This window comes from Salvelinus sp. IW2-2015, linkage group LG26 (genome assembly GCF_002910315.2).
Source record: "Salvelinus sp. IW2-2015 linkage group LG26, ASM291031v2, whole genome shotgun sequence".
In the NCBI taxonomy this organism is placed as follows: domain Eukaryota; kingdom Metazoa; phylum Chordata; class Actinopteri; order Salmoniformes; family Salmonidae; genus Salvelinus; species Salvelinus sp. IW2-2015.
The window spans coordinates 17,478,650-17,496,478 of NC_036866.1; the positions used below are offsets into that span (position 1 = coordinate 17,478,650).

General features: G+C 43.5%; 2 protein-coding genes across 2 annotated transcripts; both read left to right on the forward strand.

Moving 5' to 3' along the window:
• The first annotated feature begins 93 nt into the window (after positions 1-93).
• LOC111952408 (syntrophin, beta 2) lies at positions 94-8,846 on the forward strand. Its single transcript, XM_023971039.2, has 7 exons — positions 94-1,023; positions 4,895-5,105; positions 5,243-5,450; positions 6,544-6,686; positions 6,912-7,108; positions 7,506-7,696; positions 7,795-8,846. The coding sequence occupies exons 1-7, from the start codon at positions 303-305 to the stop codon at positions 7,885-7,887; spliced, it is 1,764 nt and encodes a 587-aa protein (XP_023826807.1). The 5' UTR covers positions 94-302; the 3' UTR covers positions 7,888-8,846.
• Positions 8,847-9,792: 946 nt separating this feature from the next.
• On the forward strand, positions 9,793-16,597 carry vps4a (vacuolar protein sorting 4 homolog A). The gene is made up of 11 exons (XM_023971985.2): positions 9,793-10,004; positions 10,458-10,569; positions 10,688-10,832; positions 11,166-11,227; positions 11,335-11,454; positions 11,597-11,753; positions 13,622-13,770; positions 13,978-14,059; positions 14,341-14,560; positions 15,707-15,847; positions 15,960-16,597. Exons 1-11 carry the CDS (start codon positions 9,984-9,986, stop codon positions 16,059-16,061), a joined length of 1,311 nt encoding a protein of 436 aa, XP_023827753.1. The 5' UTR covers positions 9,793-9,983; the 3' UTR covers positions 16,062-16,597.
• The last annotated feature ends 1,232 nt before the right edge of the window (positions 16,598-17,829 follow it).

Consider the following 17,829-nt stretch of genomic DNA (forward strand, 5'->3'; position numbering starts at 1 on the left):
TTTCTTGACACCCCGCCTCTTTCATGAATAAGTAATTTAAGGTCCCATTCATTGGCTGTTTCTGTCATCCGGCTCCGAGTTTTTACTCAGCAGGCGGCCCGCTTCAGCACCCCAAATGAAGAGGGAGTCCATCAGAGGCATTTGTTCCCTTACACTTTTTTTTGTTTAAACATTTTCCTGCAATCTGTGCGTAAGTGGGTGTGTCAAATGTAGTGTAGGCTAGTGCTTGGGTAGCCTACGCACTCTGAAAATAGGAAAAGTTCATCATGAGTTTAGTCTGAAATCTACCGCGGACTACCAGGATGGCTGTCTGGACACGAGCGGACAAAAATGGTCAATTAGACCTTTTGCTACGGGACCGCTGGATTCGGGTAGCGGCCGAATTGACCCGCGAGACTTTCACATTAACGGCCGAAACAGAGATAAGCGAACACGGGAACAACTTGGATTACACCAATTCAGCGGGCCTGCGGAATGGAATGTCTAACGGAAACGACCCGGGTTTAGCGTCGGGAAATTCGAACCGTGGTCAAACCTCAAACCCAGAGCAACATCCGAACCATGGTGCGCTAGGACGAAGCGGTAGCCCAGCGCGCGGGGGCATCAACCGGGGTCACTACGACGGTTTTAATAGCCCCAGCTCTGGCAAGTATAATCGTGATAATGGTACGAACTCTGATTTTGGCAGCCCGGGGTCCAGTTACGGTAGTCCTGGATCTAGCTTCAGTTCCAGGCATGGCGAAACTTCCATCAATTTAGAATCCGGCGCATCAGAAGCTGTGCGTAAAGTTAGAGTTGTAAAACAAGAGTCTGGTGGGTTGGGGATCAGTATCAAGGGGGGTCGGGAAAACCGAATGCCCATCCTCATATCCAAGATCTTCCCCGGACTTGCAGCTGATCAGAGTCGGGCTCTTCGGGTCGGCGACGCGATCCTGTCAGTCAATGGAAATGACCTCAGGGAGGCTACGCATGATCTAGCGGTGCAGGCTCTAAAAAAGGCCGGGAAAGAGGTTACGCTTGAGGGTAAGTTTCCAAACGCAATTGCGGGGATTTGAGAAGGCCAGTCAATCTGACAGCAGCCTTCAGTAGTAGCCAAAACAATGTTCGCTTTATAGCCAAATGCGACTTTATTCTGCCTCTTTCTTAGAAGATGCAGCCTAGGCCTAGGATGCAGCTGTGGGCCGAATATTGCATCAGGAAATACACACAGAAATACCTAAAATAAGATAATGACCAGCCAGTTAGATGAACTAATTGATGACCAGGCTACTTTTTCATTTATTTTCAACGTAGCCAGAATTCTGGCCATGGTTTTAGGCTACAATGTTTACTTTCTAGCACATTGCCAGACCACAGCGCATAGCTATAGGCTACAATGTAACATGTTCACACTCCACAACCATTGATGAGATTKTATAGGGGGCGGTGTCAACTGACTCAACGTAGCCTATCTTTAGGCCTATTGTAAACACGAAAGTATTGCACAGTGGTTACAAAATTAGCTACATTGTATTTGTGGAAGTGGATTATTTCAGATAGGTCATTGTATGCTAAAGCGGTGAATCAGCACGTTTGTGTGCTCTTATATTGATTTTAAGAGCACTTCAGTGTGAAGCCCAGGGTTCGGAAACAACTGGTCAGGGGCTGAAATGCACTGTGTGGTGGTTAATGGTTTGCAAATTAACCCAGCATGAATAGTGAATAAGGTTGGATGTAGAGATGTAGTTAGTGTGACGCAGTTTGTGTCATTTAGCAAGTCAAATGAGTTCCCACTATAACYCCCAAAATAAAGTAGTATTTTCTGCTTCTCGTCTGAAATAGGCCTAATAGTCCTAAATAAATTTGTGTAATCTCTGTCTCTCCATTGCGGAAAACCTGGGATTTTGTTTAAGGAATGTGCCAGTTGCCTGTCACTGTTTGTTAGAATGACAGGGAGTGAGTTGTGGTGTTTGTAAATGGACCCCAATTCCAATCTGTCTGCATTCTCCTCATCCTCTGAAGGTCAGAATGAGGTTTCAATTTCCAGACCAATCTGTAATGTACACAATACATAAACGCTAGACATTACAGCAATTAGTGACTTCACATTCCTCAACCAGGTTGCTTCCCAGGCCTGTGTAAAACTCTCACACAGGCATGGATGTTGTGTTTCTAACTAATACGATAGCTGCTTTATTTCGCCGTTCATAATAAACATGAGCTCACTGTAATGGACATTGACTAACGTCATTCAGTTAGTACATTGGCTCATGGCTGTCTTGTTTAGTTTGTCTGCTCGTTGGTGGATAGAGGAGGAGGCCATTGTCTGGTCAAAAGGAAGAATAAGAACACTACAAAGAGACAAAGACTGTATTCATAAAATGGGGACAGGCCCGATTAGAGACAGTTATTTTCTTTTGTTCACAAGCCAAAACTTACTGACCAATGACCATTGAACATTTCACTTGATTCTGCAATGCGTCATAAAAGCCACCACATATGAAGTATGAATCCAGGTTAATATTGTATGTCATTAATTAAAGTAACACTGTCGTTATTGATTAATATCAGTGGAAAGGCACATTTGCTCTCCAGTCTCTGTCTTATTGTTTTTTCAAGTTGTCTGTGTCTGTAAACAGAGAGGGATATCCACATAAATATCTGACCATAACCTACTTAGCTAAGACATTTGTTTGTGTGATTCATTGCATGGACAGTGTAGCAGCATGTGCACTTTCTATAATGTTTTTTTTAATCCACATACTGGATATATACAATGCTTCTGCCAAATGGCATGCCATCCTTTTGTGATCCAGCTCAGGGTGAAAAGAGGCGAGGAATGGGATAGGTGTGTGTGTGTGTGTGTGTTTGAATGGGAGCAGCAGAGGGAGCTTTTTTGAGTGGGGGGCAGGTGTGTATATTTTTGTGGGGAGCAGAGGGAGCCTCTCCAGAGCCTTCTACACCCCCCCCCCCCCCCCCCCCCTCTGGGAGGTGTGTCACACTGTTCGCATTAAAGGCCTGGCAGCACACAGTCTGTGGCAGGGGGAGGGGGAGAGAAAAGAGGGTGAAGCTGGACAAACCATAGGGGGATTTTGGTCAAAAGAAAAACCGTGGTAAGGGTCTGTGGTGTAACCGATCACTTAAAGCCATACCCGGATGAAGGCTACAAGAAGAAGAGAGCAAATGTATGCATCAACCCATGGGGGATTGAACCTCAACTCCTTCAGCCAAATATAAGTTGGAGTCAGACAGATTCCCTTGGCTCTTCTCCCCTTCCTCCTCTCTGTCTCATTCCTCTGCATTGCTGTGGGCATAGAGGTATGGAGGGAGAGAGACAAACTAGCTCCAGCTATGTGTGATGGCACCTTGTCTCATCTCTCTCAATCTCTCTCTCTCTCTTTTCTTTTATTCTTTCATTCTTTCTTTCGCTCTTACACACACACACACACACACACACTGTCATCTGTGTACTGCCCTAATTAAAATCTGAACTGGAGCTGAGTGACAATGCTGACAGTTATAATGAGATCTTTAAACAGCACCAGAGAGGGACAGTGAGAGCAGCTTCTGGAACCAACTATCTGACTCAGAACTTTTCACAAAGTTTTAACTCCATGTTGGGTGTGGGACACACTTTCTCCTCGTTCAGTTCAACAGAATACTCTGCCATAAAACACCAACTAGCCCAAACATCCTCCTTGTTCCACTGCAGTCTGCACTTACTCAAGCAGAGAGTGTTGGCAGATGGAGATGTAGTGGTAAATCTCCAAGTCTCCAATATGTATCTTCCCTCTGAATGCGAGCCAGTGTCATAACGTCTTTGTCACCTATAGCCCAACGTATCATTGCTAAAGAATATCCATACAGATACCAGAGCTACAGTACAGTAGGAATGCCACACACAGACAGAACCTGTACTTAAATATACCATGACTTTGATAACCACATTGGAACACTGCAGTGGTGTTGTGACTGGAAGAAGTCTTGACTGAGCATAATTACGTTAACTTGATTCGTCATTTATTACTCCTCACTCAAACATGTGGCGGTGTGTATTGGGCATATGCCACTATGGCAGTGAGTGTAATCTTTATTTTGCTTCATCAGGATTCGCAGTGTGACTGTAGCAGCCTCTGTACATCTTGATTTCTTCAGGGTTGGGTTTGGGTAGGGGTTTCCTCATGCTCTAGCTCATGTCTAGAGGGCCAGCCGCTTCCTGAAACACATACATACACGCATACAGTACATATACACACCAAAAGACTTGCATAAGCAGAAATATTCACTGACACTGTTAGTAAGAACAGTGTGGTTTGCAGGGTCTTGGAAATGGGTTCCAATCCTTGACCTATTGCCTCACCACTACCTCTACTGCTACCTCCCTCTTTCTGTCAAATTACACACACAAACACACACACAAACACACACACACAGTCCACCCATATTCATACTATATGTTTGAGCCAATTACTTTCACAACCCTAATCCTCTCCTACATGCAACAATTACCTCATCTTTTCAGCTCCTCGTATCGAATTTCTCAGTCAGAGCAGAGCGACCCAGAGGACTAACATACACCAGTAGAGAAGAGAGAGAGAGGAGAAGTGGAATAGGCCGCAGGACCAAATTTGGAAACTGAATTCATGATTTCAGTCAAAGCCATTCTTCTCCAAGCAGCCGACCTGCCAAGCACACATCTGCACCGCCAACTCTCCTACTCAGAGCAACTCCACGAGAGACGAATACATCCTTATAAGACATGTATTACTCTTTAATTGAGCGTTGTAACTTTTAAACCACAGTCTAAAACATGATCAATCGTGTGTTGCGTTTAGACACATTTTTGTACAACTTGAGGTCTATGCATAATTAATCACTAATGTTCTTAATTTTGTGTCTTTCTGCGTTTCTGTAGTTAAATATATCAGAGAGGTTTCCCCACTGTTTAAGAAGCCCTCCTTGGTGGCAGACCTGCCGTGGGATGGGGTGCATCCTCAGTCCCCCAACTTCAGTGGCAGTGAGGACTCTGGGTCCCCCAAACACAGTGGGGCCAAGGACAGGAAGGTCATCCTCCTCAAAATGTGCTTTATCAGCAGGAACTTGACCATGCCTGACCTGGAGAACAGGTAAGACCTGCATTGCGTGCGTGCGTGTGTGTGTGTGCAATTGAAATGTGGCATAAGAGGGAAAATAGGAAACATAATGAGAATGTTGGTTTGGTATGTTTTAGTAAGATAATGATGAGGACTGTTGACTCCCAAAGGCTCTTGGAGCTGCACTCTCCTGATGGCCAGCACACGGTAGTGATGCGCTGTAAGGATGGCCCCAGCGCCCACTCCTGGTTCACAGCAATCCACACCAACATTGCTGCCCTGCTGCCCCAGACCCTGGCCCACATCAACTCCTACCTGGGCTCCAGCACCACTGGGTCACACCCCCAACTCAAACACATCAGCTGGCTGGCAGAACAGGTACTGCACTCATATAGGCCTTTAGAATAAATTACACAAACACACTAAATATTAAGCAAAATAATCCAATTAAAGTACTGTATGTTGCTGTCAAATACACTTATGTACAGATTCACACATACAGCATTGTGTAGTGTTGTTCAGCCTTGTATAATAGTGCATGTGTACTGTGAAGAGTTTTATAAATGGGTCACTGTGTTTTGTTCTGAACTTTCAGTTGTGATATTCTGTAGTCTTTTAAATGTGATGTCTTATATGTTGTGCGAATCAGATTTTATTTAAAGTGCAGTTTACATGGGCCACAAGTCACAGCACACGTTACACATAATTAAAAAGAACAATAGAGACAACACAATTGAAGAAAGGTCAACAATGGGGGAAAAGAGAAACAGCTGAACAAAATGAATGTAGCAAATAGTCCACAGGGCATAGCAGCATGGGAGTAATAATCCACATAGCATAGCAGCATGGGAGTAATAATCCACATAGCATAGCAGCATGGGAGTAATAATCCACATAGCAATAGCAGCATGGGAGTAATAATCCCACCATAGGCATAGCAAGCATGGGAGTAATAATCCACATAGCATAGCAGCATGGGAGTAATAATCCACATAGCATAGCAGCATGGGAGAATAATCCACATAGCATAGCAGCATGGGAGTAAAGACCACAGGGCATAGCAGCATGGGAGCAATAGTCCACAGGGCATAGAAGCATGGGAGCAATAGTCCACAGGGCATAGCAGCATGGGAGCAATAGTCCACAGGGCATAGCAGCATGGGAGCAATAGTCCACAGGGCATAGCAGCATGGGAGCAATAGTCCACAAAGTGGGTAGCGGTGTAGTGTCAGTACACCATGTTAAATGTATAGATATTGTCTGTGTGTGTTTTTAGTTGGCCATGTTGGGGGTTGACAGGAAGCACTTTGAGACAGAACAAAAGGAAGCTGCCGTTGCATTAACTTTCCTCTGGGCCCACCTAGCATGACACCCACACAACTACACAAACAGATGTGGAAAACCTCATCAGAAATTACATAAGCACTTTGACACACTTCTCTCATGCTGTCTCTCTTTCTTTATGGTGTAGGTCCAGCTGGATGGTGGGCGGCACCAGTTCCGACCAATCGTCATGGCACTGACAGAGAAAGATATCCTGCTGTTTGAATCAGTGCCATGGAACCGCGAAGCCTGGTCCACACCCATGCTCACACACCCACTACTTGCCACAAGGTAGGACAACAAGTTTGCCAGACAGAATTAGAATGTAGGTTGTATTTCTCTTTGTCTGTCTCTCTCTCCTTCTCTTTCTCTCTCTCTCTGCCATTTTCACTCTGCGATGTGTTGGCATTTTGTTATCATAACTTATGAATCACTGTAAGCTGTTTAAAAATCACTTGTGGGAGGAGCAAACAGTGAGTTGATATAACCTTGTAGTTTGTTCCTGTTTCTCTGTAGACTGGTGCACTCTGGCAGTGCCCGCAGTTCCCCGGCGCAGGGGGCAGACCTGGTGTTTGCCACTCGGACGGGTACAGGGCGGGGCATCGAGTCCCATGTGTTCCGGGTGGAGACACACTGGGACCTGTCCTCGTGGACCCGGGCCCTGGTGCAGGGGGCGCATGCTGCCGCAGAACTCATTAAGGAGGTCTCCATTGGTGAGTGTGTGTGTCTGTCTGTATGTCTAATGTTGGTTTGTCTAACTATCTGCATATATTATTGAGTGAGGCTTTGGAATCACATGATTCACTTCTCACAGTGATACAGGAAGTGGTGACTGAAAAAAGTGAATGTACCAAAAACACCAGTGGGGGGGAAAAAGTTGTAAAGGAAGAAGCATAGTCAGTTGGGGGAATGTTTCCACTCAATAGAGAACAATAGTTGGCTGCTAGTATGTGCTGGAAATGTTCGGTCTTTTCCTTCCCTATTCCACTGCAACACAAACATGTTCATAAACTCTTTCACACAGGCACATACTGTTCCAATTACACACACCCACACACACGTTTACTTTGTGCAGTACTGTTCTCACACTTCCCTCCCTCTGTACCTCAGGTTGCATGCTGAACAGGCAGGACGTTCGCCTCATACTGCACTATGAGAAGGGCTTCACTGTGACCCGGGAGCCAGGAGAGTCTGCAGGGGGTGCTGTGCTCTTCAGATACCCCTTCGAGAAGCTGAAGATGTCTGCAGATGACGGGATCCGCAACCTCTATCTGGACTTTGGAGGTCCAGAGGGTGAAATGGTAAGCTACATCACTGTTAGAGTGCAATTGTCTAAAAGTCCATTGACTGTATTGATTAATGTACTGTTTGTATTTTTTATCTTGTCTCTGTCTTTCAGGTGTTTGACCTGCACTCTGGCCCCAAGCCCATGGTGTTTGTTCTTCATTCCTTCCTGTCTGCCAAACTGACTCGTCTGGGCCTGCTGACGTGAAGTGGGAAGAGGCTGGAGTCGGGAACATATGCATAAATATTCTTATTTTTACTATGTATCATTCATCACAGCCTTCCGATGTACTTTTGGCTATTTTTTATGCATGTACTCTGTTCTTGTCAGGCGAATGTGTGATTTTGTGATAAACAGAGTACGACTTTGTTCATATGAGCATGTGTCAATTGGGTTTCCAAGTTGATGACTGCGTGTGAGTGGCCTAGAGCATACTGCCAGATTGAATGGGTTTATACTTTTGCATTTCTGTTGGCTTTATAGAGTGCCTGTTACCCAAAAACTGATTATCTAGCACATTATCCAAAATGACTGTTATAATCAGGATTGCCAACTGTGCCTTGTTACATGTAGTCATAAATGCTATTTTTAGTGTGTGTGTGTAAAAGTATTTTTTATTTTGAAAAGGTAATAGGTTTTAAAGCAAAGTAAGCTTTCAACAACATGCACAGCAATAGTATTATTCTTTTATTGTTAACATGCTATTTCTGTAATGTATTTCAGTTAATTATTTTGTATGCATATCCTATGTTTAGCATGACTTGACTATGAAAATGTGATGCTCTTTTTGAGCATTTACAAAACCATGGCGTAACGCCAGTGACCCCTGTCACCTGCYTCAAAGTCAACCTGCCCTCCAGTAGGCTAGTCACACTGCCAAACCATTGTCCCATGCTGCCTGAGAACACCACTTCCCTTTATCATTCCCTTCTGCATTAGCCCTAAGCCAATGCTTTCTATTAAAGCTCATGAGGTCATACCTAAGCTTCTCTGCCTTTTTCTGACCTCATATTTTTCTGTGATTCCTGAGGAAGTGTTGCATACACACCATGTAAACATAATATTTACTGTCAATAGGCATCCACAGTAAAGTCACTGAGCTACAAGCTGTCTGCTAAGTGTTCTGGGGAATGTTTCCATCCAGTACATAATTAAAATAAGCAAAATATATACCTATAAAGAATGTTCAAAGATGTTCATTCAGCACTATGATCTCTGAGAAAACACAATTTCAGCTGTAATATGGTACCTCATCATGTCCATTTAGTGAAAGGAAGCTGGATGCTTTTACTAGAACAAATGGGATGCTATTCTTTTATTTTGTTTTATCCCTGTATAAGCTTATCATCTTGCTGTATGTGACCTCTGAGTCCTACATATGTAAAAGCTATTTTTCAGACCCTGCTCTACCACGTGATCACCCTAACAGCTTGTCTCAGTATGTAAGCGGATACTGTAAGTGGGGCCTAGTGGATGCTGCCAATTGTATGACTGAACTCTATCCCAATTCAGTCTCTGTAGGCCTACTTCTAATAATGGACATTCTTATCAATACCTGAACTGTTCAATTTCTAGCTTGATAGCCACCTTAATTTACCCATGAATGTATCTTAATTAGCATTTCACATTGTCAAACTGTCATATCTTTCTCTTTTGGTTGTTAGTTTTGAGTGATATACTGTTATTGCAAAGAAAAGCTTTTTTTTTGTTGAGAAAGGGTTTTTTAACCAAAGTTACATGTGGCAGCTTGCGTTCCACACAATCATTTAGCAGAGAAAGCACAGGAGAAACCCTGCTGCTGCAAACCTGTTATATGCAAAGTATTTTAGACTTCCAAACCTRTATTAAGATGTATGATAATGTAATAATCTAAAATGTAAATATCTATAAGAATAAAACATGTTAATGTCCAACTGTAACAAATGGATTTGATGTCTGTCATTGCAATGGAAAGAAAGCTGGTTCAGAAAAGCATAACATTTTTTTTTTTTTCGAAATACCGTGCCACTCCTCTTTAAAAAAATAATAAGAATCTGACTCAGTAATCATCCTATCCGCTAGGCGTCAGTACTAATGTTTTTCTTCTCTTTCAAAAGTGACGCAGACGCTGCATGAACGTCTGTAGTTACCACTAGCTACGGTTGTTGCTGTTGCCTGGGCAGTGGCTGTCAAATAGGCTAGCGAAGCTACCTTTGTCATAATTTTGTAGCAACACCTCTCCTGAAAATATACCAACCATATTTCTAAAGATACCTTGAATTAGCATCAGAGACGCTGGGCGAAGAGCAAAAGAGTGAGATGAAATGACAACGTCAACATTACAGGTAGCAAAACATTAGSTAGCTAGCGTTCGCTACGTTACTTGCTAACTTGTGTCAACAAAATGTAGCTAACGTTATCACCATTAGTTTACTAGCTACACTATTATACATTCTGCTTAATAGTTACCAGTCAACTTGTTATTGAACTGAATACTGTAGCTACAACAATAACACCACATTTTCCACTGTTGGTAGTTTGACCATTGGCACAAATAACTGTTACGAGGCCATGTATATTGTAATGGAATGTCTTGCAAACAAAATAGTTTGCTAGTCAAGTCTAGTGAGTACTATTAGTTATTAGTCTGTAAATGTCAGATATAATCTGTTACAGTTTATGGATTCCAACCTTAAAGGTAAATCTACAGTTTATTTGTTTGGTTTGACCCATGGTCTGAACCTGGACTCCCCTGTTTCATTTATATGGTTCATCCCTTCCTCTCTTCCCTCACACAGAAAGCGATTGATCTTGTGACCAAAGCCACAGAGGAGGACAAGAACAAGAACTATGAGGAAGCCTTGCGCCTTTACCAGCATGCAGTGGAGTACTTCCTGCATGCTATCAAGTGTGAGTGTGAAATGTAATATTTTTCTGTCCACAGTCCAATTTGTTTAAGTATTCAGAGTAGAAATGAGGTTGTTGTTTTTGAAGACAAAAAGTAATGTGTTTTGATTTCTTCTTCCAGATGAGGCACACAGTGACAAGGCAAAGGAGAGCATACGTGGGAAGTGTATGCAGTACCTAGACCGGGCCGAGAAACTCAAAGATTTCTTGAAAAACAAAGAAAAAACAGGGAAGAAGCCTGTCAAGGAAGCACAGAGTAATGATAAGTATGTTGTCACACATCTGTTCACAGAGACACTGTCCTACATTAACACAAGCATACCTAGGAAATAACATTTTGCCAAACAGACAACATGAAGGAAAAAGGAAACCGCACACTGCTCTTGATAGTATCACTGATCTGTAATAAGCTTACGTATCGGCCTCACGGCCTTCGTCAGAGCTTTTGTGAGTTTTTTTWWAATTAGCACCCTTATGTAGACATAGACCCACCCACATCCGTTCCACGTATCGAATGGGGTTGAGTCGAGAGAAATCAAATAAGTGCCACATTGTCACCAGCACCAAATAGTTTGTTTCACATTACACATTCCTTTTAGGAGTGACAGTGACAGCGAGGGTGAAAACCCAGAGAGAAAGAAACTGCAGGAGCAACTGATGGGTGAGTGTGTGTTTGTCTCCTCTTTCACACACCAGCTGTCTAAACTGTCTGTGATGTTCATGAGGGAAATTAACTTTGATGCTAAACTGATCCATGTCCTGGTACAGGTGCCATTGTAATGGAAAAGCCCAATGTCCGGTGGAACGATGTAGCTGGGCTGGAGGGAGCTAAGGAGGCCCTGAAGGAAGCTGTAATCCTGCCCATTAAATTCCCTCACCTCTTCACAGGTTAGACTACTGCCTTTTCCCCCCTCACATATATACTCTCTTTCTCACTATGTTCTGCATGGACATGTCACCATAATGATATAATACTGTATGTGTATTCTGTCTATTTGTTCATTATGCTTGAATGTATCTCTGGTTGCAGGCAAACGCACTCCATGGAGAGGGATTCTTCTCTTTGGTCCCCCTGGGACAGGAAAGTCTTACCTGGCCAAAGCAGTAGCCACAGAAGCCAACAACTCCACCTTCTTCTCTGTGTCATCATCAGACCTCATGTCCAAGTGGCTTGGAGAGAGTGAGAAGTGAGACATAATTTCTTATTTGTAATTCTACTGTTCATGTAAATCCCCATTATGCATCCACACCTGATTAGACAAAAAAAAAATCTCACTGATACTTATGTGTCAAATCTAATTTTATTTCTCACATGCGCTGAATACAACAGATGTAGACCTTACTGTGAAATGCTTACTTACAAGCCCTTAACCAACAATGCAGTTTTAAGAAAATATTTACTAAATAAACTAAAGTTTAAAAAACGCACTCCATAACAATAATGAGGCTATATACAGCGGCTAYCTGTATCGAGTCAATGATCGAGGTAATTTGTACATGTAGGTAGGGGTAAAGTGACTATGCATAGATAAACAGCGAGTAGCAGCGGTGTGAAAAACAAAGGGGGGGGGGTTAATGCAAAATAGTCCGGGTGGCCATTTGATTAATTGTTAAGGAGTCTTATGGCTTGTGGGTAGAAGCTGTTAAGGAGCCTTTTGAACCTAGACTTGGAGCTCAAATGGTAGCAGAGAGAACAGTCCATGACTTGGGTGTCTGGAGTCTTTGACAATTTTTTGGACCTTCCTCTGACATGCCTAGTATATAGGTCCTGGATGGAAGGAAGCTTAGGCCCAGTGATGTACTGGGCCGTACGCACTACCCTCTGTAGCACCTTACGGTCAGATGCATAGCAGTTGCCATACCAGGCGGTGATGCAACCGGTCAGGATGCTCTCGATTGTGCAGTTGTAAAACTTTTTGAGTATCTGGGGACCCATGCCAAATCTTTTCAGTCTCCTGAGGGGGAAAAGGCATTGTAGTGCCCTCTTCATGATTGTCTTGGTGTGTTTGGACCATGATAGTTTGTTGGTGATGTGGACACCAAGGACCTTGAAACTCTCAAACTGCTCCACTACAGCCCTGTTTATGTGAATGGGGGTGTGTGTCGGCCCTCCTTTTCCTGTAGTTCACAATCAGCTCCTTTGTCTTACTCACGTTGAGTGAAAGGTTGTTGTCCTGGCACCACAMTGCCAGGTCTCTGACATCCTCCCTATAGTCTGTGTCGTTGTTGATCAGGCCTACCACTGTTGTGTCGTCAGCAAACTTAATRATGGTATTGGATTCATGCTTGTCCACACAGTACAGGAGGGGACTCGGCACACACCCCTGATGGGACCTTGTATTGAGGATCAGCGTGGCAGATGTGTTGTTGCCTACCCTTACCACCGGGGGGCGGCCCATCAGGAAGTCCAGGATCCAGTTGCAGAGGGAGGTGTTAACTCCCAGGGTCCTTAGCTTAGTGATGATCTTTGTGGGCACTATGGTGTTGAACGCTGAGCTGTAGCCAATGAACAGCATTCTCACAAAGGTGTTCCTTTTGTCCAGGTGGGAAAGGGCAGTGTGAAGTGCGATTGAGATTGCGTCCTCTGTGGATCTGTTGGGGCGGTATGCAAATTGGAGTGGGTCTAGGGTTTCCGGGATGATGGTGTTGATGTGAGCCATGACCAGCCTTTCAAACACTTCATGGCTACCGACGTGAGAGCTACGGAACGGTAGTCATTTAGGCAGGTTACCTTAGTGTTCTTGGGCGCAGGGACTATGGTGGTCTGCTTGAAACACGTAGGTATTACAGACTCGGTCWGGGAGAGGTTGAAAATGTCAGTGAAGACACTTGCCAGTTGGTCCGTGCATGCCTTGAGTACACGTCCTGGTAATCTATCTGGCTCTTGTGAATGTTGACCTGTTTAAAGCTCTTGCTCACATTGGCTACGGAGAGCGTGATCACACACTCGTCCGGAACAGCTGGCGCTCTCATGCATGCTTCAGTGTTGCTTGCCTCGAAGTGAGCATAAGTATCCTCTTGAATGTTTGTGCCTCTCTTTCTCTCTATCCATCAGACTGGTGAAGAACCTGTTTGAGCTTGCCCGTCAGCACAAGCCCTCCATCATCTTTATTGACGAGGTGGACTCACTCTGTGGCTCCAGGAATGAGAATGAGAGTGAGGCAGCCCGGCGGATTAAGACCGAGTTCCTGGTACAGATGCAAGGTGAGCATTTAGTCTACAGTCTATACCCACTCCCCACTTTCTGCCAAGACAGCTTTTAGACTTCAGATCAAACAAACGCCCCATGAAAGAGGACTTAACTTAAAAGTCTACTGCATCAGTTGACTTGACCTTTCCGATTCAATGCGTAACATGTTCTATATAAGCATCAGGCTTACATAGTCTTCATTCCTACTCTCTGATTGGCAGGTGTGGGCAACAACAACGATGGAATCCTCACCCTTGGGGCCACTAATATTCCCTGGGTTCTGGATGCTGCCATCCGTAGAAGGTCAGTGATCAATAAGGGGGCAGGTTGGGATGGGATATACAGTATGTTTGTTTAACAGATTCACAAAAGTAATGATACAGCCTGAATATTTGTTTATGCTGTCTGTACCTATTAATGTAGATTCCATTGAGTGGAAGACCAGTCCTGGAGTTTTCTTGAAATGTTTGTAGAACAGTAGATAAGCACCCAAAATGGGAAATGTTTTGTTCAAGCAAAAATGATTTCCTAATTGATACAATACTCATCGTCAAGCATTCTCATCAGAATTATGTCACTGTCAGGTTTGAGAAGCGTATCTACATCCCTCTCCCAGAGGAGCCCGCCAGGTCMCAGATGTTCCGGCTGCACCTGGGCAACACACCCCACAGCCTGAGTGACGCAGACCTTCGTCAGCTCGCCAAAAAGACAGAAGGCTACTCCGGGGCTGACATCAGCGTCATTGTACGAGATGCCCTCATGCAGCCTGTCAGGAAAGTGCAGTCAGCCACACACTTCAAAAAGGTAATTTATACCCATGATGTTCCCTCTAACTTTTTCCTCCCTGAGCAAATTTCAGGTCTGAATTTGTGAAAATTCTGTGCAACTTCCAGCGTGCATTTACTGTGAACACTGAGGCTGAACCTGCTTTAAGTTAGTTTTAACAGTGGCCAAGTAGGCTACTGTGACTATTTGCTCATAATGTAGGTCTACCAGAGTGGCCTACCATCAAAAACAATGGAGAAAATACATCCCATAACATTTTAACATTTAAATACCTGTTCTATCATTCAACCTACAGTAGCAGCCAATGTGTGGTATTCAATGTAGGCCTACATTCCATTGAAAAAAACAAAAAACATGCAGGGCTGGACATGGACCTGTTTATCCACTTGTCCTTTAGACAAGGTGAATGAAAATGTTTTTGATACAAGAAACCACTTTACCAAATCAAATGCATTATTATTCCCATATCATTATTAAAGAGAATCAGACCAATTATGCTACCCTCTGTCTATTGGCTACTTAGCTTATTTAAGCCTGTCTCAAAATACAACACTGCCCCTAGCAGAAGATATGAACAAAATGTGCACATGTGGCTACATGCAGCTCTTGCTTTGATCTCMAAACAAGCCCATCTACTCAAGACCACAGCTGGTAACACAGTCCAGTTCATAGTAAATAGCACGGATCCATATATATTGCAATGGTCTATTTGCATAAAGGCCTACTGCAGCTCTGATTGGCTATGCCGCACAGGTCTGTGTAGAGTATGGGCTGGGTCGTGTGTAATAGAATCCTACTCCAATGTGTTCTACCTACAACAAAACATCCTTCGTAGTTCGTTTTGTTTAAGTATGTTGCATTGAAAGTGGCTAATATTGAGTTGATTCGATCCCAATTCACACAGTAAAGAGAAAGGTTGATAGTGTTAAGAAGGGAAAACTCTAGAAAGTTGAGTGAAGTTCAATCTTGTGCTTCTCTCCATGGGCTGATATTTCTTTTGCACTCTGCGTGGCAGTCCTGGGGAGCTGCGTGGCCGCACGCAGATTAGATGGAACATTGCCCTTGATATAGTAACTCTATTGCAGTCGACTCTTGTACACTAAAGGTGTTTCTCTTTCTCTGCTATTAAGGATATTTAAGAGTTTGTTTGTTGTGGTACTCAAGGTGCGAGGGCCATCCCGTGCCAACAGTCAATTGATGGTGGATGACCTTCTGACCCCGTGTTCGCCTGGGGACCCAGCTGCCATAGAATTAACCTGGATGGATGTGCCTAGCGACAAGCTGCTGGAACCCATCGTATGCATGGTGAGAAACATCCACAACAGACACTCACATTTTGCTTACACATTCAGGCATTACACACTCATATTTGTACAAATACTGAACAACGCTAATGCTTTGTCCCTCTGCCCTCCAGTCTGACATGTTGCGGTCACTGTCCACCACACGTCCGACAGTCAACAGTGAAGACTTGTTCAAGGTCAGGAAGTTCACAGAGGACTTTGGACAGGAGGGCTAAGAGGTCCTGGTCAGCCAGGGGCTTCACTASTCCTTACCCTGTTTCTCCTCTCAAGCCCCATTCATACAACCTCCTGTCATGTAGTAGCTACAGTACTACCACACTACAAACTTGGATTTGTTCGACTAACCTGCATTGGCAAGAATGATGGAGCATTTAACCTCATACCATTTCCCTCCGATCATACACTATTGCAGTCCTGAAGACTGAGACTATATATATTTTTGCCATCCTGCACTTGGAAGTTGTTAATCATTATGAAGGAAGGGTGAAGAGCTTTTGAACAATTGCATTTAACATAGCTCTTGTCTTGCATGTGTGTAAGTCATAGGCTGCGTTTAAACAGGCAGCCCAATTCTGCTTTTTTTTCACTAATTGGTCTTTTGACTAATCAGATCAGCTCTGAAGATCTGATGTGAATGGTAAAAATACCTATTTGTGGAAAACAATATCAGAATTGGGCTGCCTGTTTCAATGCAGCCTTAATGTATGTCTTGTGTAGGAGCGCTCTGCTTTTAAATTGAGTTGACTGACCATAGCTGCCCCCTCTCCCAGTCCCTACTAGAGCTGCCCCTATGTTACAGGCAGTGTTACTTACACTATTTATGATTATTTATTATATTTTATCTCGTCAAGATTTGTTGAGTGACTGAGGACACAGCTGATCATTGAGTGGGAGAGGTGTTTACATTTCAGTATTTCTCTGACATGTTATGTGACTGAAGATTGGGACAAAGAGCCCTTTTCTATTTCTGGATTTGAGCATTGAAAATAATAGTTCCATGACAGACATGATCATATTGTTCCTATATGTCATAAGTATTGCTGTGTCTGTATAGTTGGGGGTGTCAGTTCTGGTCCCAGAGGGGATCTCACTGCAGTTACACATATCCATGATAACCTGACTTAGTAAATCCAGAATTCAAAAATAAAAAGATGTTTGTCATTATTCCATTTCAACTAGTTGAAGTCGGAAGTTTACATACACCTCGGCCAAATACATTTAAACTCAGTTTTTCACAATTCCTGACATTTAATCCTAGTAAAAATGGCCTGTTTTAKGTCAGTTAGGATCACCACTTTATTTTAAGAATGTGAAATGTCAGWATAATAGTACAGAGAATGATTTATTTCAGCTGTGGGTCAGAAGTTTACATACACTCAATTAGTATTTGGTAGCATTGCCTTTAAATTGTTTAACTTGTGTCAAATGTTTCAGGTAGCCTTCCACAAGCTTCCCACAATAAATTGGGTGAATTTTGGCCCATTCCTCCTGACAGAGCTGGTGTAACTGAGTCAGGTTTGTAGGCCTCCTTGCTCGCACATGCTTTTTCAGTTCTGCCCACMAWTKTTCTATRGGAYTGAGGTCAGGGTTTTGTGATGGCCACTCCAATACCTTGAATTTGTTGTCCTTAAGCCATTTTGCCACAACTTTGGAAGTATGCTTGGGGTCATTGTCCATTTGGAAGACCCATTTGCGACCAAGCTTTAACTTCCTGACTGATGTCTTGAGATGTTGCTTCAATATATCCACATAATTTTCCTCCCTTATGATGCCATCTATTTTGTGAAGTGCACCAGTCCCTCCTGCAGCAAAGCGCCGCCTACCCGTGCTTCACAGTTGGGATGGTGTTCTTCGGCTTGCAAGCATCCCCCTTTTTTCCTCCAAACATAACGATGGGCATTATGGCCAAACAGTTCTATTTTTGTTTCATCAGACCAGAGGACTCGTTTTACTGTGGCTATCTTCTGTACCGGTTTCCTCCAG

Excerpts from the sequence above, each read along its gene's own strand:
- LOC111952408 (XM_023971039.2), top strand. The coding sequence starts at position 303 with ATGGCTGTCTGGACACGAGCGGACAAAAATGGTCAATTAGACCTTTTG. Across the intron at positions 5,451-6,543 it reads TCAGCTGGCTGGCAGAACAG|GTCCAGCTGGATGGTGGGCG; the intron begins GTACTGCACTCA and ends TTTATGGTGTAG. Across the intron at positions 7,109-7,505 it reads CATTAAGGAGGTCTCCATTG|GTTGCATGCTGAACAGGCAG; the intron begins GTGAGTGTGTGT and ends TCTGTACCTCAG.